We start from the raw sequence: 26008 nt of genomic DNA, 5'->3' as shown, positions 1-26008 counted from the left end.
ACCAAGGAAAGACATTCACACTTAAGTAACCATGCACAAGCATGAGTTCCAAGTTGTAAGCTGTAAGTCGTCACTTGCTAGTGAGTTCCTGTGGAATGTTTGTCATGTCTTCAAGTTGTCTTGTGAGACAGAAACAGTGCCTGATAGTTAGACAGTGGTTAGTACTTAGTAGAAACAGAACAGTGTATAGAATTGTCGTATATGGACAAAGGTCACCTGCCTAGAGATTTGACTGAATACTGTTAATTTGGAACTGTTCTTCTTTGAATATTACGTCAAGAAAGAAGATAAGTTTTCTTCTGACTTTAATCCCAAGAACATTATTAGTCAGCATTCATGGAACTGTAGTTCTACAATTGCTGTAACACACATCACCAATGTTGGATAACATATTTTACTATCCTGTGTTACTGTCATTGTGTGTGCGCTGCTCTAGAACCCATGCATATGTCCTGCCAGGAAATCTCTATTAGTCTTTTTCAGTGGCAGTGAGATTTTGATCAAAGTAGATGCCTCCAATTCACAACAGCTGCAGAAGTACATATATCTTTCTTCAGCCTCTCTCTGAAGATAAGTTGTAGTGTCAGTATTGTCTCACATATCCCCACATTTCTCTGGAACCTTTACTGGTACTCCCATAGGTCGTAATCTACTAGTCTTTCATTCTTTGTATCACTGACTGTGTTATCACGCTTCATCCCTTCAGTTTAGATGAATGCATTATGCAAACAAAATCTCAAGAACAAACAATATTTCCATCAGTTAGAAGCCACAGCTTTAGTAGATGTCTCTAGCGCATAATAATATTAGCTGAATGAAACGCATAATACTCCACTAATAATTAACTTTTTTATTTATTATTATTATTTTGAACCTCCCCCCATGAACCATGGACCTTGCCGTTGGTGGGGAGGCTTGCGTGCCTCAGCGATACAGATGGCCGTACCGTAGGTGCAACCACAACGGAGGGGTATCTGTTGAGAGGCCAGACAAACGTGTGGTTCCTGAAGAGGGGCAGCAGCCTTTTCAGCAGTTGCAGGGGCAACAGTCTGGATGATTGACTGATCTGGCCTTGGAACAGTAACCAAAACGGCCTTGCTGTGCTGGTACTGCGAACGGCTGAAATCAAGGGGAAACTACAGCCGTAATTTTTCCCGAGGACATGCAGCTTTACTGTATGATTAAATGATGATGGCATCCTCTTGGGTAAAATATTCCGGAGGTAAAATAGTCCCCCATTCGGATCTCCGGGTGGGGACTACTCAGGAGGATGTCGTTATCAGGAGAAAGAAAACTGGCGTTCTACGGATCGGAGCGTGGAATGTCAGATCCCTTAATCGGGCAGGTAGGTTAGAAAATTTAAAAAGGGAAATGGATAGGTTAAAGTTAGATATAGCGGGAATTAATGAAGTTCGGTGGCAGGAGGAACAAGACTCTTGGTCAGGTGACTACAGGGTTATAAACACAAAATCAAATAGGGGTAATGCAGGAGTAGGTTTAATAATGAATAGGAAAATAGGAATGCGGGTAAGCTACTACAAACAGCATAGTGAACGCATTATTGTGGCCAAGATAGATACGAAGCCCACACCTACTACAGTAGTACAATTTTATATGCCAACTAGCTTTGCAGATGATGAAGAAATTGAAGAAATGTACGATGAAATAAAAGAAATTATTCAGATAGTGAAGGGAGACGAAAATTTAATAGTAATGGGTGACTGGAATTCGAGTGTAGGAAAAGGAAGAGAAGGAACATAGTAGGTGAATATGGATTGGGGCTAAGAAATGAAAAAGGAAGCCCCCTAGTAGAATTTTGCACAGAGCACAACTTAATCATAGCTAACACTTGGTTTAAGAATCATGAAAGAAGGTTGTATATGTGGAAGAACCCTGGAGATACTAAAAGGTATCAGATAGATTATATAATGGTAATACAGAGATTTAGGAACCAGGTTTTAAGTTGTAAGACATTTCCAGGGGCAGATGTGGACTCTGACCACAATCTATTGGTTATGACCTGTAGATTAAAACTGAAGAAACTGCAAAAATGTGGGAAATTAAGGAGATGGGACCTGGATAAACTGAAAGAACCAGAGGTTGTACAGAGTTTCAGAGAGAGCATAAGGGAACAATTGACAGGAATAGGGGAAAGAAATACAGCAGAAGAAGAATGGGTAGCTCTGAGGGATGTAGTAGTGAAGGCAGCAGAGGATAAAGTAGGTACAAAGACGAGGGCTGCTAGAAATCCTTGGGTAACAGAAGAAATATTGAATTTAATTGATGAAAGGAGAAAATATAAAAATACAGTAAATGAAGCAGGCAAAAAGGAATACAAACGTCTCAAAAATGAGATCGACAGGAAGTGCAAAATGGCTAAACAGGGATGGCTAGAAGACAAATGTAAGGATGTAGAAGCTTATCTCACTAGGGGTAAGATAGATACTGCCTACAGGAAAATTAAAGAGACCTTTGGAGAGAAGAGAACCACGTGTATGAATATCAAGAGCTCAGACGGCAGCCCAGTTCTAAGCAAAGAAGGGAAGGCAGAAAGGTGGAAGGAGTATATAGAAGGTTTATACAAGGGCGATGTACTTGAGGACAATATTATGGAAATGGAAGAGGATGTAGATGAAGACGAAATGGGAGATACAATACTGCATGAAGAGTTTGACAGAGCACTGAAAGACCTGAGTCGAAACAAGGCCCCCGGAGTAGACAACATTCCATTAGAACTACTGACGGCCTTGGGACAACCAGTCCTGACAAAACTCTACCAGCTGGTGAGCAAGATGTATGAGACAGGCGAAATACCCTCAGACTTCAAGAAGAATATAATAATTCCAATCCCAAAGAAAGTAGGTGCTGACAGATGTGAAAATTACCGAACTATCAGTTTAATAAGCCACGGCTGCAAAATACTAACGCGAATTCTTTACAGACGAATGGAAAAACTGGTAGATGCAGACCTCGGGGAGGATCAGTTTGGATTCCGTCGAAATGTTAGAACACGTGAGGCAATACTGACCTTACGACTTATCTTAGAAGAAAGATTAAGAAAAGGCAAACCTACGTTTCTAGCATTTGTAGACTTATAGAAAGCTTTTGACAATGTTGACTGGAATACTCTTTTTCAAATTCTAAAGGTGGCAGGGGTAAAACACAGGGAGCGAAAGGCTATTTATAATTTGTACAGAAACCAGTTGGCAGTTATAAGAGTCGAGGGGCATGAAAGGGAAGCAGTGGTTGGGAAAGGAGTGAGACAGGGTTGTAGCCTCTCCCCGATGTTATTCAATCTGTATATTGAGCAAGCAGTAAAGGAAACAAAAGAAAAATTTGGAGTAGGTATTAAAATTCATGGAGACGAAGTAAAAACTTTGAGGTTCGCCGATGACATTGTAATTCTGTCAGAGACAGCAAAGGACTTGGAAGAGCAGTTGAACGGAATGGACAGTGTCTTGAAAGGAGGATATAAGATGAACATTAACAGAAGCAAAACGAGGATAATGGAATGTAGTCAAATTAAATCGGGTGATGCTGAGGGAATAAGATTAGGAAATGAGACACTTAAAGTAGTAAAGGAGTTTTGCTATTTAGGAAGTAAAATAACTGATGATGGTCGAAGTAGAGAGGATATAAAATGTAGACTGGCAATGGCAAGGAAAGCGTTTCTGAAGAAGAGAAATTTGTTAACATCGAATATAGATTTATGTATCAGGAAGTCGTTTCTGAAAGTATTTGTTTGGAGTGTAGCCATGTATGGAAGTGAAACATGGACGATAACTAGTTTGGACAAGAAGAGAATAGAAGCTTTCGAAATGTGGTGCTACAGAAGAATACTGAAGATAAGGTGGATAGATCACGTAACTAATGAGGAGGTATTGAATAGGATTGGGGAGAAGAGAAGTTTGTGGCACAACTTGACTAGAAGAAGGGATTGGTTGGTAGGACATGTTTTGAGGCATCAAGGGATCACAAATTTAGCATTGGAGGGCAGCGTGGAGGGTAAAAATCGTAGAGGGAGACCGAGAGATGAGTACACTAAGCAGATTCAGAAGGATGTAGGCTGCAGCAGGTACTGGGAGATGAAGCAGCTTGCACAGGATAGAGTAGCATGGAGAGCTGCATCAAACCAGTCTCAGGACTGAAGACAACAACAACAACAACAACAACAACAACAACATTATTTTGAACCTTTCCTCATTACAGAGGCTTATCTCCAACATAATAATTTGCTCGGAAACTGCAATACAAAGAATAAACGTTCTTAAACTATATTTTCAAAATATTCCTCCAGGTGTTTCGATCTTGTGTGCCCATTCTCCTCACTCTGTGCTGTACATTTATGAGCCAGGTGATCATAGGTTGTCCTCTTCTTCTTCTCCCCTCCGGTTCCCACTCCAGCATCAATTTTGGTATTCTCCATTCGTAGTACATGCCCATACCACTGTAATTTCTTCATTCCCATTACATCATATATTCTTTCTTTTATTTCCATTCTCCTTATTATTTCGGTGTTCCTTATCTTTTCTTTTCTGGAGATTCTTGCCAATCTTCTCCAGAAGTCCATCTCTAGAGCTTGTAATTTTTTAATGTGCTTCAGGTTAATTGTCCAGGTCTCCGTTCCATACAGAACCACACTCTTCAATGTAGATTTGTATATTAATTTTTTAGTTCTGCTCATTACATTCCTGCTCCATAAGACTGAGTCAAGCATCCCAATGACCTTCCGTCCGCTACTGATTGTTTTATTGATTCCTGACTCTGATTTTCCCTCGATTTCTAAAAGGATCCCAAATAACAGAAAGTGTTTATCTTTTTGATTTTATTTTCTTCAATGTATAGCTAATCTGAATCATTGGTCAAGTATGCAGTTTTCTGGTAATTAATCTTCAAACCCCAAGTTTTGCATGCTACTTCTAGTTGATTGCACATATAGTTAGCATCCTCTCGATCTTGTGCTACGACTACTTGATCATCAGCAAACAATAAATGATGTAGGTAAACTCCATCTCTTATTTGTAATCCCATACTATAACAGTTACGAGACCATGTTCTAAATGTTAAATAATGATGGTGACATTGGAAGTTTTTTTAATCTACTTATTTTTAATACAACAAACAAAACATTAAGATTTGTATACAGGGTGACTCATGAAGATATGGAAATATTTTAATGTGTTATTCTACAAGTAAAACTAAAGAAAAAAGTTCATATAAACATAGGTATGCAAATTTTTGGTTATGGAGTTACGGCTAATAAAAGATTTTGCCTGAAATTTACCAAATTCACTAATATGAAGCCATCACAAAGCCGTACGAGGTTAAAGTAAAGCATGATTTCCATTTATTTTGTTGTTATTGATCTGGTGAATCTAATGAAACATGTCCCAGACATGTATCTGCGGCAGTTTTCCACAACATCCAGAGAGGCAAAGGTGTAATTTCATAAACTACTTGGCCCAATTTCTTTCTTAAATTCCAGACAATTGCATAAAGTTTTCAACACAAGTTGTAGAGAATTTAATTGGAAAAATGATGGTAATAATGTTAACTGAAACTGTATGAATGTGTCAGATAAACTGCTTTTATTAATTCATGTTAAGCCGAAAAAAGCAAAGCTCCCTGTTAAGGAAGTTGTGCAGCATACATACAATTTCATAATACATTCACAATATATGTTCAAAAATGTCTCCACCAGGTTCAATGCATTTAGCTTCATGTGTACGAACAGATTTTGTTGCTCGTTTCAGTTTCACAGGATTATTATTAATTTCGTCTATTGCATTCATAATGCGAGCAAATAATGCCTCACATGTATTGACTTTGTCCTGATAAACTATGTCTTTCATCCACCACCATACAAAAAAATCCATTGGTGTGAAATCGGACGATCTGGGTGGTCACAGATGTGTAGCACCATGACCAATCCATTTCTGGGGAAAATATTCATTTAAATGTGTAGTAACTTACATATTCTGTTGTTATTATGATCTTTCACTGAACAAAACAGAAAACTAACTCGTTTCAATATTAAGAAACGACTGAAACAACTCACTAACAGTTGCCAAAAATGAAATAAACATTTCTACATTCTTAATGGAAAATAAACCAATTTACTTCTATAATAATCGTTGCTACTCTGGATGTTCTGGAAAACTACTGCAGATACACCTGAGGCATGTTTTATTAGACTCACTAGATCAGTAACAACAAAATAAATGGAAATCATGCTTTACTTTAACCTCGTAAAATTTTGCAATGGCTTCATATTAGCAAAGTTGCTAAATTTCAGGCAAAATCTTTGATTAGCCATAACTATGTAACTAAACCTATGTTTACACAAACTTTTTTCCTTTAGTTTTACTTCTAGAATAACGCATTAAAATATTTGCATATTTCATGAATCACCTTGTATACTAATAAAGAAAAGTGGTAAAGCTTGAACTGTTGTGTTTAACTTCACCTGATCTTTATTTTTAATAGCTACATTCTTATTAAAGTTTCAAAACTTACTAAGTTATAATTTTGCTATGGAGACACTTACCATTGTAAGCAGTGTATTACAGATATACAGCTGAATCTGTTTGTGTATCATTTATGTGATAACAATGGAAATCACTCTTAATGCCACAGCAAATGCTTGAATTGTTGCAACCACTATTTAATGAAATGATCATCTCCAGCACTAACTTTTACAATAGCTTCATTCTGCTATTATGTCCCCCCCCCCCCCCCCCCCCCCCCCCCCCGCCACCACCACTCCATGACGCACTGCATGCAACTGACTGATTTCTTCCTATGTTTAGAACTGACTGTCCAAACACCTTTATCAGTGAGTGGTTCAACAGCCGACAGTGCGAACATCGTGTTATTTCACAAGGCAAACCTTTAATTTGGCATAAAATCAAATCCATTGGGCTAAATGGCAGTGAAAATGAGGCATGCTCTTTACTATATCCCCAAAAGTTTGTCAGTACAATTTCATCTCTCTGGAATAGTGGTTTGTTAGGGGATTTTCCAGAAGTCCCACTTCTTTAAGATTCTGATTTACTGGGATGTAATGCTGAAGTCAATCAATTATACTCTCCTATCACTTTCCCACAGTATGCACCTTAATGACAACAACAGAATAGTATGAAGTATTATCGATTACAACTGTTGACAGTTTTTCCATATTTGATATTACTGAGTCTGTAAACCACTTTCCAGATGTATCAGGATTCATTTATGATCACAATATCCTATCTTTCTTTTCAAAACCAGGAGATAGTTTAGGACAGTATAATATAGATGCATGCATGCACAAATATAAATCTGTTTCCCTAGCTGAATGCACTGCCACTGTTTCTAGTGCTATGTTATTTGTGCAGTACTGCTTGAAAATATGTCAAAATTGACTTCAGTTTAATCAAGCTACACCATTTCACTGAATTCATGTCGCAGATCTGCCTTGAAAATATGCATCACCATGTCTCTGTCTCCATCAGCAGCTTCAGCCACACAAATGTCTACAGTGGAAGTCCAGTTTGCGACAAGTTGCAAATAATGATACGTAACTACATTTCAAAACACCTTCTTCCTTCGGGGTAACTGAATGATTATCTTAAACATGCTGGCATATAACATGTATAGCAAATGAATCTATGTTAATACTTTGCTAATCTATACAATATTTTTTTCCTCAGAGTTTCCAGCTTTGAAGATTCTCAAGCACCCACTCCTGTCTCAAATATTTTCTCGCCAAATTTTACAACTGTTTGCCTGTTCATATTTAAAATTGTAGCAATCCTTTTGTTCACTTCAACAAAGAAGTGGGTCACCATTAATATGTTTTTAAGTAGTTGAGTAACGAATGCACCATTTCTCTCAACTAATATCATATAGTAATTCCCACCCCAGAAAAACGATATCAAACTTTTCAACAGGTCATCTCATAAATTTTCTTTTGATACTGTCCAGCATCATACAACATACACTAAACAAATCAACTCCAGAACCCAAATGAAACTAAAAACAAACAAAATTATAATGTGCAATGACCAATCACATAGGACAACAACTGCCTGAATCTGCTCAAGCCAAAAATGTTGTAGTAGGAAGAGCAGGGTGCAGGAAGGTGACTGAGGTGTAATGTTTGACTACAGTGTGTGGTCACTGTGGCTAGGAAATCCATTAGATTGCCTGAAAGCATAATGTGCTTCCCTGTGAGGCTCACTGTTTTAATTCCAAATGCAATAAAAGACTGTTTTAAGAAAATAACTATTTACTCTTATTAAGCCATGGCATGACAGCTTTAGTGCAATAGAGAACACATGCAAGATTGCCGGCAGATGCCTGTATAAGAACCATTTGCCCCCTAGGGTCTCCTTGCTATTGCCTGCAAGCAATGGAGACACTGGACCAATGTGAGCGCCTACTGGTGGAGGTCCGGAGCAGCTGAATGGCTCATTACTCAAATGAGTGAGTGCTTTGATATGTGTTGTGGTAGTGGTGGCAGAGGTGCAGTGATGTGCAGATTACTGCACTCACCCCATTACTTTATTTGTAGCTATTAATTCGAAAGTAATTTTGAGGTGCACACATTATGTAGGACACTTACTAAACAAGTGCACGTCAGATGATATCACTGCTCAAAACACAATTTCATTTCACTTTATGTAATAAAGTAGAACCTATATATTAAAAAAGAAGATTCCAACACTTACCAAGCAGGAAAGCGCCGGCAGACAGGCACAATGAACAAAACACACAAACACACACACAGAATTACTAGCTTTCGCAACCGATGGTTGCTTCTTCAGGAAGGAGAGGGAAAGACGAAAGGATGTGGGTTTTAAGGGAGAGGGTAAGGAGTCATTCCAATCCCGGGAGCGGAAAGACTTCCCTTAGGGGGAAAAAAAAGGACAGGTGTACACTCGCACATCAACACACACACACATGTCCATCCGCACATACACAGACACAAGCAGACATATTTAAAAGCAAAGAATAAGGGAAGAGATGTCAGTCGAGACAGAAGTACATAGACAAAGAAGTAGTTGAAAGACAGGTGAGGTAAGAGCGGCAGCAACTTGAAATTAGCGGAGGTTGAGGCCTGGCGGATATCGAGAAGAGAGGATATACTGAAGGGCGAGTTGCCATCTCCGGAGTTCGGATAGGTTGGTGTTGGTGGGAAGTATCCAGATAACTCGGACGGTGTAACACTGTGCCAAGATGTGCTGGCCGTGCACCAAGGCATGTTTAGCCACAGGGTGATCCTCATTACCAACAAACACTGTCTGCCTGTGTCCATTCATGCGAATGGACAGTTTGTTGCTGGTCATTCCCACATAGAAAGCGTCACAGGGCAGGCAGGTCAGTTGGTAAATCACGTGGGTGCTTTCACACGTGGCTCTCCCTTTGATCGTGTACACCTTCTGGGTTACAGGACTGGAGTAGGTGGTGGTGGGAGGGTGCATAGGACAGGTTTTACACCGGGGGCGGTTGCAAGGGTAGGAGCCAGAGGGTAGGGAAGGTGGTTTGGGGATTTCATAGGGATGAACCAAGAGGTTACGAAGGTTAGGTGGACGGTGGAAAGACACTCTTGGTGGAGTGGGGAGAATTTCATGAAGGATGGATCTCATTTCGGGGCAGGATTTTAGGAAGTCGTATCCCTGCTGGAGAGCCACATTCAAGGTCTGATCCAGTCCCGGGAAGTATTCTGTCACAAGTGGGGCACTTTTGGGGTTCTTCTGTGAGAGGTTCTGGGTTTGAGGGGATGAGGAAGTGACTCTGGTTATCTGCTTCTGTACCAGGTCGGGAGGGTAATTGCGGGATGTGAAAGCTGTTTTCAGGTTGTTGGTGTAATGGTCGAGGGATTCAGGACTGGAGCAGTTTCGTTTGCCACGAAGGCCTAGGCTGTAGGGAAGGGACCGTTTGATATGGAATGGGTGGCAGCTGTCATCATGGAGGTACTGTTGCTTGTTGGTGGGTTTGATGTGGACGGATGTGTGAAGCTGGCCATTGGACAGATGGAGGTCAACGTCTAGGAAAGTGGCATGGGATTTGGAGTAGGACCAGGTTCCCACCTGGTCCTACTCCAAATCCCATGCCATCTCCGAACTCCGGAGACGGGAACTCGCCCTTCAGTATATCCTCTCTTCTCGATATCCGCCAGGCCTCAACCTCCGCTAATTTCAAGTTGCCGCCGCTCATACCTCACCTGTCTTTCAACAACTTCTTTGCCTTTGTACTTCCGCCTCGACTGACATCTCTGACCTTACTCTTTGCCTTTAAATATGTCTGCTTGTGTCTGTGTGTGTGCGGATGGATATGCGTGTGTGTGTGTGTGTGTGTGTGTGTGTGTGTGTGTGTGTGTGTGTGTGTGTGTGCGCGCGCGAGTGTAGTGTGTGTGTGTGTGTGTGTGTGTGTGCGCGCGAGTGTACACCTGTCCTTTTTTTTCCCCCTAAGGGAAGTCTTTCCGCTCCCGGGATTGGAATGACTCCTTACCCTCTCCCTTAAAACCCACATCCTTTCGTCTTTCCCTCTCCTTCCTGAAGAAGCAACCATCGGTTGTGAAAGCTAGTAATTCTGTGTGTGTGTTTTGTTCATTGTGCCTGTCTGCCGGCGCTTTCCCGCTTGGTAAGTCTTGGAATCTTTGTTTTTAATATATTTTTCCCATGTGGAAGTTTCTTTCTATTTTATTTACAAAGTAGAACCTATTTGATACAAAAACATTTGACATGGCTGCATAAAGGAAAATCAAACAGTAGAAAAAGGACACGTTTCAGAAACATAAATTATATATAAAAAAGTGATTTAACAGTCATTATGTACTGATGTGTAGCGATATTAAAAAGAATTTTCTGTTAAAGCGCTGATTCATAAATGCACAAGATGTCTTGTGGGTGAAATTAGAGAAAAAAGTGTTTTTTCTCAAAGCTTCCAACTATTATGATTTCCAAGCTTCCGCTCCTATCTCAAGCATTCCTTGCCAATCTTTACAAATACCAGTTGATAAGGAGGCTTTGTCACATTTGATGCTATGTCTGGGATTTTAATTCAGTAGATTTATAGTATTTAGCAAGTTTCATTCTTTCCAGGAGATACATATGAGTTCATCTTATATGGACACTAATAGGTGTGGCTTACTGAAAATTACAAATAAGGGGAACACAAAAAATATGTGCAATTTATGGCAGTGAAGATATAAAAGTCATTAAACATGAAAATAGTAGAGAGATTAAGTACCTTCATTTTGGACGTATTTTTTCATAAGTAAACTGCTGCACTTTCTCAGAGTTTGAACTATCCTTAATTGCCAGTATTTTCTTTTTTATATAGTGGAACTGCTCCAAAGCAAACTCATAAAGCTCATTTTCCATCTTCCATATTTTTGACTGTTTTATAATTGATACTGTCTCTTCAGATGGTTCTATTTTCTGTGCAGTTTTTCTTAAATGGGATTTCTTACCTAAAACAAAGCAATTATTAATGAAAAATGTATAATGTATTTCGAGTGCAGCATAAGAAAGCAAATCCAACATTTCACAATGAATAAGTGACCAGTAATAAGGTATGAAACGAACAAGAACATCTATTTCTTATATTTTACTCAAATATTTTGTCAATTACTGTTGCGATAGTGTGCACTATTACTTCATAACACCTAAAACTGTTTGAAAATTTACAAATGTGTCTGCAACTCCTAATTCATAACAACTTATACAAATACCTGGGTGTAACAGTTTATAGAAATATGAAACAGAATGATCATGCAGATGTGCAACCCACTTACAGTACTGGTCAGGCGTGAGAGATTTGTACCACAAGGAGCTAACAGGGATTATTGAACCTTTAAAATGAATTGCAACATGAATTGACATAATTATGTTTGTTTGACCCATGAGAGAGCATCATGGAGATGCTGATAGAACTGAACTGTCACATGCTTGAAGATAGGTGCAAACTATAATTTGAAAGCCTCTTTAGTACATTTTAAGAATTAACTTTAAATGATGAATCTAGGAATATAATAATATACTCCTATGTGTTGGACCCACCGGGATCATCAAAACCAAATTAGACTAATTACTGCATGCACATAAGTGCTTCAACAATTCTTCCCCCATTCTGTAACAACGCGATAATTTGGATGATCAGACATACAACTACTTATTTAATTCACAACTGACTAACAGTTTTCAACAATTATTACTCCTGCATAGAATTAGCACACCAAACAACAAGACTCAATAAGAACCATGCAGAATTACCTGACAATTGGCTGAACAGAGGTATTACACCACCATAATTAAGAAGGATGAGGAAGCGGAGGAGGAGGAAGAGAAAAAAGAAAAAAGGAACTGCCAAAATTGTCTGTTGATATATATTCGTAAATTATAAATGTCAATTTTTTGTAGTAATATCACTATGTACAATGATTTGTATCATTATTAATAAATATTTGTTAAATAAACCGAACTTCTGGTATAATGGAAAGTGCCCCATTTCACTGTGGTTTGCAGCGTTATGGATGTAGATGTAGACGCCAATGTGTAGTGCTTTACAGTTCTTCATCATCAATTTAATTACTGTTACCTTACCTTTTTCAGTCTATTTGCAATTGCTCTTAAACCTACACAAACCAGGACAAATAATCTGCTATCCAAGTCTTATGGAGACAATCTTGGGAGTCTTAGAATACAGAGGCCCGCTATTATGTAATCAGAAAGACTAGGGTCAGACAATATCAGACAGGTCTGAATAACAATGTAAATTTAGAAACTAAGAAAAAAATCTATACTCCTTTATGCATGAGTGTCCATTATTCACTTCTTCAAACTTAAGTTGAATGGTGAGCTGTCTTTCTAACTGCATTAAAAATTAACTTTAAGACACCAAGTACTATGTATAATTAAATATATTAAAAATAAATGAATTCTACAAAGAAAGAAATGGAAGTTTAGGATTTAGTGTCACATTGTTCAGGTAATTAGAGGATGCATGATAAGTTATGATTAGAAAAGGATGGAGAACAAAACCAGTTGTGTCCATTTGTAAGTACCATTGCAAACCACATTAATAAACATGACTGGTGAAGAATTTGTACATTGCTTCTATTGAATACACTGCATCACCTAAGTTATGAATTCTATGGGCACAAACTACTGATTACAAGAGAGCTCTAAGATATGAATCCAATTCACATATAAGGTATAGATGTATTCAGGGAGTGAGTAGGTGTGAGATTGTAAAGAGATGAAAGCAGAACATGTACGCCTATATCACACATTGCACACGAGCTGGCCACAGTTCTTAGACAGCTGAAGATGCTTATGGCCACTGTCAGCCGTCTGCAGGCTGCTGCCCCATGGTGTGGTAGCAGCAGAGAATATGGCACATCGCATGGAATACGTCTGGTGTCACTTGTTTTTTCCCGTGGGCTCTGCTGTCAGTGAACCTTCCAGTGTACCGGCGCAAGGGATCTGTGCTCACTGCAGACTGAGTGGCGGATTGCTATGTGCTCATGTCTCTTGAGGCGGAGAGTCAATGTGGAGGCTAGCTCTCTCATCTCGCCCACTATTTCTATGAGTGGACAGGTGGCTGCTCCTTTAGTAGGGTCTGAGTGGGCACACAAGTGCGAGAGGAGGGGGAGCGGGGAGGGGAGTGGGGGAAGGGTTTATTAGTTATCAGGAGCTCCAATGTAAGGTACATTATGAAGCCCCTTATGGAAATAGCACTGATGGCCAGAAAGCATTCCAATGTACACTTGATATGTCTGCCAGAGGGGGTGGGCCCTCATCCAAGATGTAGAGTGTGCTAAGTGTAGTAGACAACAAGCTGTTGCTCATGTTGACATCAATGACACTTGTAGCTTGGCTTCTGAGGCCATCCTCAGTTCCTACATCTGACAGAAACGCACCCTCTCGAAACCTGGCGAGCAAGCTACACTGCGACACAGAGTGCATCTCTAGCAGAGTTTGCCACTTGAGTTTGTTAAACATCTCCGTATCGCTATCACGGTTACAAAATAACCCTGTGACGAAACGCGCCGCTCTTCTTTGGATCTTCTCTATCTCCTCCGTCAACCCCATCTGGTATGGATTCCACACTGATGAGCAATACTCAAGTATAGGTCGAACGAGTGTTTTGTAAGCCACCTCCTTTGTTGATGGACTACATTTTCTAAGGACTCTCCCAATGTATCTTAACCTGGTACCCGCCTTACCAACAATTAATTTTATATGATCATTCCACTTCAAATCGTTCCGCTCGCATATTCCCAGATATTTTACAGAAGTAACTGCTACCAGTGTTTGTTCCACTATCATATAATCATACAATAAAGGATCCTTCTTTCTATGTATTCGCAATACATTACTTTTGTGTATGTTAAGGGTCAGTTGCCACTCCCTGCACCAAGTGCCTATCCGCTGCAGATCTTCCTGCATTTCGCTACAATTTTCTAATGTTGCAATTTCTCTGTATACTACAGCATCATCCGCGAAAAGCTGCGTGGAACTTCCGACACTATCTACTAGGTCATTTATATATATTGTGAAAAGCAATGGTCCCATAACACTCCCCTGTGGCACGCCAGAGGTTACTTTATTGTCTGTTGACATCTCTCCATTGATAACAACATGCTGTGTTCTGTTTGCTAAAAACTCTTCAATCCAGCCACACAGCAGGTCTGATATTCCGTAGGCTCTTACTATGTTTATCAGGCGACAGTGCGGAACTGTATCGAATGCCTTCCGCAAGTCAAGAAAAATAGCATCTACCTGGGAGCCTGTATCTAATATTTTCTGGGTCTCATGAACAAATAAAGCGAGTTCGGTCTCACATGTTCGCTGCTTCCGGAATCCATGTTGATTCTTACAGAGTAGATTCTGGGTTTCCAAAAATGTCATGATACTCGAGCAAAAAACATGATCTAAAATTCTACAACAGATTGACGTCAGAGATATAGGTCTATGGTTTTGTTCATCTGCTCGACGACCCTTCTTGAAGACTGGGACTACCTGTGCTCTTTTCCAATCATTTGGAACCTTCCGATCCTCTAGAGACTTGTGGTACACGGCTGTTAGAAAGGGCAAGTTCTTTCGCGTACTCTGTGTAGAATCGAAGTGGTATCCCATCAGGTCCAGTGGACTTTCCTCTGTTGAGTGATTCCAGTTGCTTTTCTATTCCTTGGACACTTATTTCGATGTCAGCCATTTTTTCGTTTGTGCGAGGATTTAGAGAAGGAACTGCAGTGTGGTCTTCCTCTGTGAAACAGCTTTGGAAAAAGGTGTTTAGTATTTCAGCTTTACGCGTGTCATCCTCTGTTTCAATGCCATCATCATCCCGGAGTGTCTGGATATGCTGTTTCGAGCCATTTCCTGATTTAACGTAAGACCAGAACTTCCTAGGATTTTCTGTCAAGTCGGTACATAGAATTTTACTTTCGAATTCACTGAACGCTTCACGCATAGCCCTCCTTACGCTAACTTTGAATCGTTTAGGTTCTGTTTGTCTGAGAGATTTTGGCTGCGTTTAAATTTGTAGTGAAGCTCTCTTTGCTTTCACAGTCGTTTCCTAACTTTGTTGTTGAACCACGGTGGGTTTTTCCTGTCCCTCACAGATTTACTCGGCACGTACCTGTCTAAAACGCATTTTACAGTTACCTTAAACTTTTTCCATGAACACTCAACATTGTCAGTGTCGGAACAGAAATTTTCGTTTTGATCTGTTAGGTAGTCTGAAATCTACCTTCTATTACTCTTGCTAAACAGATAAACCTTCCTCCCTTTTTTTATATTCCTATTAGCTTCCATTTTCAGGGATGCTGCAACGGCCTTATGATCACTGATTCCCTGTTCTGCACATACAGAGTCGAAAAGTTCGGGTCTGTTTGTTATCAGTAGGTCCAAGATGTTATCTCCACGAGTCGGTTCTCTGTTTAATTGCTCGAGGTAATTTTCGGATAGTGCACTCAGTATAATGCCACTCGATGCTCTGTCCCTACCACCCGTCCTAAACATCTGAGTGTCCCAGTCTATATCTGGTAAATTGAAATCTCCACCTAAGACTATAACATGCTGAGGAAATTTATGTGAAATGTATTCCAAATTTTCTCTCAGTTGTTCTGCCACTAATGCTGCTGAGTCGGGAGGTCGGTGAAAGGAGCCAATTATTAACCTAGCTCGGTTGTTGAGTGTAACCTCCACCCATAATAATTCACAGGAACTATCCACTTCTACTTCACTAGAGGATAAACTACTACTAACAGCGACGAACACTCCGCCACCAGTTGCATGCAATCTATCCTTTCTAAACACCGTCTGTACCTTTGTAAAAATTTTGGCAGAATTTATCTCTGGCTTCAGCCAGCTTTCTGTACCTATAACGATTTCAGCTACGGTGCTTTCTATCAGCGCATGAAGTTCCGGTACTTCACCAACGCAGCTTCGACAGTTTACAATTACGATACCGATTGCTGCTTGGTCCCCACATGTCCTGACTTTGCCCCGCACCCGTTGAGGCTGTTGCCCTTTCTGTGCTTGCCCAAGGCCATCTAACCTAAAAAACCGCGCAAGTCGAGGAATCTGCAGCCCACACGGTCTCAGAACCGTCTCAGCCTCTGATTCAGACCCTCCACTCGGCTCTCTACCAAAGGTCCGCAGTCAGTCCTGTCGACGATGCTGCAGATGGTGAGCTCTGCTTTCATCCTGCTAGCGAGACTAGTAGTCTTTACCAAAACAGATAGCCCCCGGAAGCCAGAGAGGATTTCCTCCGATCCATAGTGACACACATCATTGGTGCCGACATGAGCGACCACCTGCAGATGGGTGCACCCTGTACCCTTCATGGCATCGGGAAGGACTCTTTCCACATCTGGAATGACTCCCCCCGGTATGCACACAGAGTGCACATTGGTTTTCTTCCCCTCTCTTCTGCCATAGCAGGGACGCACTATACAAATGCAGCAGTTGCTTAGGTTGCTAAGTACTTGTGGACTGCACACGGTTTTTTTTTTAAGCTGGCTGGTAGTGTGTGGTCTTCTGATGAATGCTTGCCAGTCGATATGCAGAGAACGAAATCAGTTTCTGTACAAAGTAGACACACTTTGACTGTCACAATTTTAACAGTAAACTGTTGAGGTATTCAAAACAAAGATCCAGTACTTACTGTCCTTCAGGAAAGCTGTCACATTCAAATTACCCTTAGAACTGAAAGCTGGCTGAAATTTGAAAAAGGAATCTCAGATATATTTAGCAAGGCATGGAACATTTATCAAAGAGACAGATTAGATGCCATAGGAGAAAGTGTGTTCAGTGTTTTTGACAAAAATTTTGTGTGTATCGAAGTCAAAATTGAGTCTGCCTGTGAAGTTATCTGAACACTGGTTGCAGGCCTAAGTGAACTCAAGTTAATTATTGAATTTTTTTACTGGGCAGCTGATTCTGTCATAACAGTTTTAGAATAATCCACAGGAAGTCTACGCTCAGTAGCATGAAAATACCCACACCATGCAATATTAAATGAACAGACCACCATTTGACTGTATACTTTTTTATTTAATTAAGACCCAGGTTCAAGCCTTTTATGCCATTTTCAATTAATTGAGTTTATGTCATTAACATATATTGCAGGCATCAAGCTCAGTGATATAAATATGTTAACGACAAACTCAGTTACTTGAAAATGGCATGAAATGCTGAAATCTAGGTCGTAATTAAATAAACAACAATACAGTCAAACAGTGATGTGTTCATTTAAAAATTATTTTATGACTGTTGCTCAGCAACATCAAAAATTGTTTCATGCAGTACTAGTTGGAGATGGTTTTAATCTACTGAGTACAGACAGGGACATTTAAGGATTCACTACAGATGGTAAGGGCAAGCAGACTTGTGAAGTACTTTTTAACAAATTTTCCAAGAACTGCCTTGAACAACTAGTTAGACAACCCACATCTAATATATTTTAGACTCTTCAGTTACAAACAGATCTGATCTTATCGACAGTGCCGGTATAGAGACAGATACAGGTCATGATGCCATCATGGTGGTGACAATTATTAAAGATAATAAATCCATCTAGAAGGCTAGGACAGTATTTATGCTAGATAAGCAGTCATTAGCATCCCATTAAGATGCTGAATGAGCATCATTTAGTTCCAATATGATGGACCTAGAGGAATCATGGACGAAGATTAAACGGAATGTAAACTGTGCTCAGGAGATATATGTGCAAAGTAAGTGGACTGAGGATGGAAAGAATCCTCAACAGTTTAATAATCAAATTTGGAAAACTCTGAGGAAACAGAGATTGTTGCACTCTCAATTCACACAAGAACGTGCAAATGTTGCCAGAAAAAAGTAGGAGAAATTCTTGTCTATGTAAGACAATCAATGTGTGAAGCATAAAACTTCCACAGTCATACCTTAGCAAAAGATCTTGCCAAGAACCAGAGAAAATTCAGATTATATTTAAAATCACCAAGTGAGTCGAAGGCATCTATCCAGTCACTCGTCGATCACTCTGGGGTGGAAACAAAAGATAGCAGAAGAAAAGATGAAATTATAAATTTTACGTTTAAGAAATCATTCACACAAGTACAAATGTACCATCATTTGACTGTCACACAGATTCCTGTAAGGAGGACATAGAAATAGGTATCTGTGACATACAGAAGCAACGGAAAGAATTGAAAACAAACAAAAAAGTCGCCAGGTCCAGATGGAATCCCAAGTGACTGGAAAAAAGCGCAGATGATTACTGTGTATAAGAAATGTAAAAGAACAGATCTGCACAATTAAGGACCAATATCTTTGACATCAGTTTGCTGCAAAATTCTTGAACACATTCTGAGTTTCATTATAGAAAATCTGCTTGATACAGAAAATCAGCACAGATTAAGAAAGCATTGCTTGTGCACAGCTCAGCTTGTCCTTTTATCAAATGATATCCTGCAAATCATGGATTGACGGCAACAGGTAGATTTCATAATCCTACATTTCCAGAAAGTGTTTGACGTGGTACCCCACTGTAGACTGTTGACCAAGGTCTGAGCATCTGGTTTGGTTTCCCAGATATGTGACTTTGTAGGTAATAGAACCCAGTATGTTGTTCTCGAGGGCGAATGTTGTTCAAAGACAAGGATATTGTCGACAGTGCTCCAGGGAATTGTGATAAGACTTCTCTAATTTCCTATATACATAAATGCGCAAATGAACTGACAGACAGGGTGAACAGCAACTTACAGCTCTTTGCTAATGATGCCATGATGTATAGGAAGGTGTCACTGTTGACTGACTGCAGGAGTATACAGGATGACGTAGGCAGTATCTCTCGTTGGTGTGATGAACTACAGCTTGCTCTAAATGTAGAAAAATGCAAGTTAATGTGGATGAGTAGGAAAAACAATCCTGTAACATTTGAATACAGCATTAGCAGGGCACTGCTCGTCACAGTCACATTCATTAAATATCTAGGTGTAATGCTGCAAAGTGGTATTAAATGGAATGAGAATGCCAGGTTGGTAGTAGGGAAGGTGAATGCTTTCAATGGAAGAATTTTCAAAACGTATAGCTTATCTATATAGGATGTGGCATACAGAATGCAAGTGAGACCCATTCTTGAGTACTGTTTGAGTGTTTGGGATCCTCACCTGCTCAGATTCAAGGAAGACATTGAAGCAATTCAGAGGCAGGTTGCTAGATTTGTTACCAATATATTCAATGAGTATGTCAATATTACAGAGATGCTTCATGTACTCAAATGGGAATCTCTGGAGGGATGGTGACACACTTTCATGAAGAACTGTTGTGGAAATGTAGAGAACCAGCATTTGAGGCAGAATGCAGAACTATTCCACTGCTATCACCATACATTTCACACTAAGGACCACAAAAATAAAATGCGAGAAATTACAGTTTGTACCAAGTCACTTAGAAAGTAATTTTTCCCCCACTCTGTGAGTGGAACAGAAAAGGAAATGATTAGTAGTGACATGTCATACCCTCCACTATGCACTGTATGGTAGCTTGTGGAGTATATATGTACGTGTAGATGCAGAATGCAATGGTTACATTCAAAGTTATTACCCTCAGTAAGTTCTATAATTATGCTAACGCCTTTGCTACTTTTCACAGGGAGTTTAGAACTCAATTTCTGGAATACATCTATATACACACTCTGCAAACCCACAGCACAGGGTACTTAGCATGTACCAAACAAAGGTTCTCTTCCCATTTCACTTGCCTATGGAGGGTGCAAAGGGCGAGTGCTTAATATCTCTGAACAAATTGTAATCAGTCTAATTAATCTTGTCTTCATGGTCCCTATAGGACTGATACATATGGGACTCAAGTATATATGTATATCCATCATATAATACTGGCTCTGAACATTTAGTAGGTACATTTTCGCAGAATAATTTATGTCTGTCAACAAGCGTCTGCTGTTTCAGGATATTTAGTATTTCCATGAACACTCCCGGATGTCAAACACATCTGTGACCATTCATGCTGCCCTTATCTGTGTATGTTCAATATCCTCTGTTCATCCTATCTGGTATGGGTCCACATGTATGAGAAATTTTCTAGGATGAATCATACAGATGTTTCGAAAGTAGTCTTATTTACAGACAGTTTGAATTTTCCTAGGATCCTGCAAATGAACTGAAATCTGGCACCTGCATTGCCTGTGCCTGCCCATATGTTTTATTTTACTTATTTACACATCAAATTCCGTACGACCAAATTGAGGAGCAATCCCAAGGTCATGGAACATGTCAGTACATGAAATTACAACATCAAAGTAATAACACATAAAAATAAAATGTTTATGAACCCAAAAAAGTCAAGTCATAAGTTAAAGTAAATGCAGTCAACAATACAACAAGAATCAGCTTAATTTTTCAAGGAACTTCTTGACAGAACAGAAGGAGTGACACACGAAGAAACTCTTCAATTTTGATTTGAAAGTGCGTGATTTTTGAATTCTAGTAGTGGCTTATTGAAAATGGAGGCAGCAGTATAATACACACCTTTCTGCACAAGAGTTAAGGAAGTGCAATCCAAATGCAGGTTTGATTTCTACTGAGTATTAACTGAGGGATAGCTGCTTACTCTTGGGAATAAGCTAATACTGTTAACAAGAAATGACAGTAAGGAATATATATATTGAGTGGCCAATGTCAAAATACCCAGACTCATGAACAGAGGCTGACAAGAGGTTCGTGAACTTACACCACTTATTGCCTGAACCTCCCATTTCTGAGTCAAAAATATCCTTTTAGAATGGGAAGAGTTACCCCAAAATATAATGCCATATTACATAAGCGAATGAAAATAAGCAATGTAAACTAATTTTCGTGTCAAACGATCACTCACTTCAGATACCGTTTGAGTAGTAAAAACGGCAGCATTAAGGCTTTGAACAAGATCCTGAACATGGGCTTTCCACAGCAGCTTACTATCTATCTGAACACCTAGAAATTTGATCTGTTCAGTTTCACTAATCATATGTCCATTCTGTGAAATTAAACCATCAGGTTTTGTTGAATTGTGTGTTAGAAACTGTAAAAACTGAGTCTTACTGTGATTTAGCATTAGTTTATTTTCTACAATGTACTTATGTCATGAACTGCACTACTTTAAAATGAGCCAATGTTGCAATCCATTTCCTGTTCATAAAAATTGTTACATCCATGTACTTGTCTGAGTTGTTCCGATTCCAACTGATACTCACTGATATGTAGTAACTGTGTAGCATGTTTCTATGGTTTGTGAAGTGCACTGCTTTACATTTAAGTACATTCAAAGTAAGTTGCCAATCTTTGCACAAGTTTGGGATTTTATCATGACATGCCAGGACGGTTGTGCAGTGTTTTTCAGACAGTACTTTATTATAGGTAACTTCATAATCTGCAAACATTGTAGGTTACTACACATAATGTCTGTCAGGTTGCACAGCAAAGTTCTCAATACACTTGCCTGGGGTAGGCATGATTCCTCCTGCCAATCCACGTTAGCATGCTGTGTTCTCCCCTCCAAGACATCCTTAAACCAGTCAAAAGTTTTTTTTTTTTTTTTTTTGATTTGCCATATGATAGTTATTTTATTAAGAAATTTTAGTGTTGTACTGACTCAAATGCTTTCCTGAAGTGTAGAAATACTACATCCATCTGCTTGCTTTGATCCTTGGCTTTCATGGCCACTATTTATGGCATAAGGAGATCATTATGTTCAAACTCAGAACCTGCAACAGGTGAACATAAACGAAATTGGACTGTAGTTTTGGGGATCATGCCTGCAACAGAAAGTCACTGGCTTCAGTGTTCATGCTTCGTTTTCCTATCCTGTATGTCTGCTGCCTCCCTCCAAGCCATCAGCTATGCTTCACCAACCATTCCTCCTGCTTCCTAACTCTTCCTCCCTCTAACCATGCCACTTGATAAAACATCTCACTGCAGTTATCTGTACGAAGCAGCTTTTATCTGGTTATTTTCTGGTAAATTGGAACGAATTTAATATAACTGAAAGACACAATCATTCTATGAAAGCCTATTTAAAAAGTTTCAAGAACCAGCATTAAGTGAGGAATCAAGGAACATACTGCAACCTCTATGTACCACTTTCACAAACAACCACGACGACAAGTTTAGATAAATTACAGCATGTGCAGCGTACATTGCAAAATTAGCCTCTCTTGATATTCACAGCCCATTCTCAAGAATTCCTATGAAAGACTGTACAGATACTGAATCCCACATATTGTGTTTAAATGACATAAATTCAGAAAAACAGCTGAGCATAACCAGTACATATTTACATCCTTGTTCCACAGATCATGAATACAACATTTCGTAATGACGTGGAACGTGTCACTTTAACATAAGTTTTCTTTACACAAAATAATTAATTTTTTTTCCTTCCAATTACTACTTTATACTTAAGAATTCATCTATTGAGTAGAAGGAGCTGTCAATCAGAAAATTCTTTTAATTTGCTTTTAAATGTTGGTTGGCTATCTGTCAGACTTTTAATACTATTTAGCAAATGACCAAAGATTTTTGTGGCAGCACAGTTCATCCCTTTCTGTGCAAAAGTGAGATTTAATCTAGAATAGGGAAGATTATCCTTTCTTCTAGTGTTGTAGCTATGCACTTTGCTGTTATTTTTGAATTGGGATGGGTTATTAATGATAAATTTCATAAGTGAATATATGTATTGTGAAGGTACTGTGAATATCCTGAGTTCCTTAAAGAAATGTCTGCAAAGTAATCTTGGGTGAGCTCCAGCAATTACCCTCGTTACACCCTTCTGTGCAATGAATACTTTCTCTTTTAATGACAATTTGCCCCAATAAAAGATACTGTATGAAAGCAGTGAATGAAATTAGGCATAGTAAGCTAATTTACTGATATGTTTATTCCCAAAATTTGCAATAACCCTAATAACATAAGTAGTTGAACCTAACCGTTTCAGCTGATCATCGATGTGTTTCTTCCAATTCAATTTCTCATCAATGCACATACCCAGAAATTTAAAAGTATTCTGCCTTAGCAACAGACTTCTGTTCATAGTCTATATTTATCAATGGTGTTATGCCATTTACTGTACAGAATTGCATAAACTGTGTTTTCTCAAAATTTAGTGAGAGTCCATTTGCAGAGAACCACTTAATAATTTTCTGAAAAACATTATTTAGAATTTCTTCAAATGATTCTGGCTTGTTGGGTGTGATTACTATACTTGTATCATCAGCAAAAAGAACTAGCTTTGCATCTTCATGAATATATTGTGGCAAGTCATTAATATATATTAAGAACAACAAGGGACCCCAAGACTGAAGCCTGTGGGACACCATTCTTGATACCTCCCCAGTTAGAAGACTCTGCAGACTATCTGTACTGTTAATTTCAACCTTCTGCATTCCTCCAGTTAAGTATGAATTAAATCGGTTGTGCACTGACCCACTCATACCACAATACTTAAACTTATCTACAAGAATTTCATGATCACACAATCAAAAGTCTTTGAGTGATCACAAAATATACCAATGGGTGATGTTTGGTTATTCAATGCATTTAATATTTGATCAGTGAAAGTATATGTAGCATTTTCTGTTGGAAAGTAGAATTCCATTTATATCAAAACTATTTCTGACTACAAGTAAGCTATTACAAGCAAGCAGATGGTCTAGCAATGGGTTCATCCTTAACCCGCTTGTTAGTAGAAATGTTCATGACAAATGAGAGACTGATTAGAGAGTATACTGGTGAAGATACGTGGATGATATTTTTTGTATGTGGAAAAATTCCATTAGTCAACTCCAGAAGTTCTTGCAAAGTATGATCGAGCGGCACACAAACAAAAAGGTCAGTATGGAGTTAAATGGTTTCACCCTTAATTTTCTAAACACCAACTTAATATTTCAGTAGTCTTTTTCTTTTTGCCTGTCTGCAACCCAAAGCCTCCTCTATGTGATGAGTAGCAATCTATCCTTTCCACATTATTGTTATTCCAACATGGGCTTTCCATTGTCTGATTTAACCACAAACTTAAAATTTACTGGAAAGACTCCTGTACTGGTGCGTTCATCCTAACTTCCTCTACACTGAACAGCTTACAAACATGCAACATTCTATGACATGATCCACCACCTCCTTGCTACCTCTCTGTCCCAAGAAGATTATGACCAGGAACTTAATACAATAAAAACAATTGCTTATTTAATTCCAACATGATCGATAATATTCTCAATAAAAAACTGAAGAAGCAAGGCAAGTTCCCTCTGTACCTTGTGAACAACATAGGTAGACCAAAAAGGAAATGATGCAATTTATCTTTTGGAGTTAAAATTGCTAATAGGTTAGGCTAAATTTTAAAAGCAAAGGGTTTCTCTGTAATTTTCATTTCCCACAAACATTAAGCAGATGTTTCTTAAATTCACAGAATAAACAACCTGTCATCATGAAGAGCAGGGATTGTAAGATCACCAACCAAGAGTGTCAGTCCTGCTATATAGGAGAATGGGCAGACAATTTGTACTAAGTTCAGAGGACACCAAATAAGTTGGAGACTTAACACACCTTATTCATCGTTTGCTAAACATTGCTTAACTTAGACCCACAAATAGGTAAAGATGTAGAAGTCTTGCATATAGAGGCAAAGGGTGCCAAGCTTATTCAATTAGAAATATTAGAAATTGAAGAACGGATTTACATATCCCTACTTTTAGAACTGAATCAGCAGACACAGTTCAATGCTTCACACTTTTTATATAAAGTTATAGCTTCTACATAGAAGTGTAACTAATACAATTTTTGGGAACATTGTGCCTTCACTCATAAATAGGTAATCACAGAAATATCCATTATTGTGCACAAATCTCTGCTCCAGTGTACGTTCATTTACAATTAGAGTAAATGCTACCCTAATTAATGTTGTACAACACAAATGGAACTGTATCGAAATAGTCAACAGAGATGACTTTTATGATTTAAATCAATAACTGATAGATTAAGAAGTTGATAGGTCTTTATCTGTGTTGGGCTTCCAATAATCACTTGAGTACTGGAAAATGGGCTAACAACCCAAAACCTAGGTCATACAAAAATAATTAACTTTCACAAGAAAAAAGTATTTTGTTTAGAGTTGAAACAAATGAGTCCTTGGTCACAATTTTTTGTCTTATTAACCAGGTTCCAACACTTCTAAGAGTACCTTCATCAGAATTTAAATGTTTAAAGTGGGCTGTAACATAATTACAAATTTATGGGAAAAGAAAATTTTTATATAAAAATGTAAGTACTGACTAACAATACAAGACAGAGACAGTACTTACATGTCACGCATAAAATAAATAACAGGCCAGAAGGGCTTTAGCGACAATTTTTTTTTAAAAAGAATGTATGAAGGCGAGCCACTATGGGCTGCTCATATCTGTAAAGCCACAGGTAGTAACGAACTGAGGTGCCCGTGTTAACAAGTGCGAGAAGGTGAACATGACACCAAGAGTGCCATCT

General features: G+C 38.9%; 1 protein-coding gene across 1 annotated transcript in view; it reads right to left on the bottom strand.

Annotated features, from left to right (window-relative positions):
• LOC126272021 (heparin sulfate O-sulfotransferase) overlaps positions 1-26008 on the bottom strand; it is a 77676-nt gene that overhangs the window by 7826 nt on the left and 43842 nt on the right. Inside the window, exon 7 of the mRNA XM_049974515.1 lies at positions 11233-11455. Coding sequence (XP_049830472.1) covers positions 11235-11455 — 221 coding nt within the window. The 3' untranslated portion in view covers positions 11233-11234. The remainder of the gene's footprint in view (positions 1-11232; positions 11456-26008) is intronic.

The sequence above is a fragment of the Schistocerca gregaria genome, chromosome 5 (genome assembly GCF_023897955.1).
Source record: "Schistocerca gregaria isolate iqSchGreg1 chromosome 5, iqSchGreg1.2, whole genome shotgun sequence".
Lineage (NCBI taxonomy): Eukaryota > Metazoa > Arthropoda > Insecta > Orthoptera > Acrididae > Schistocerca > Schistocerca gregaria.
This window is presented reverse-complemented; position numbering and strand designations above follow the sequence as displayed.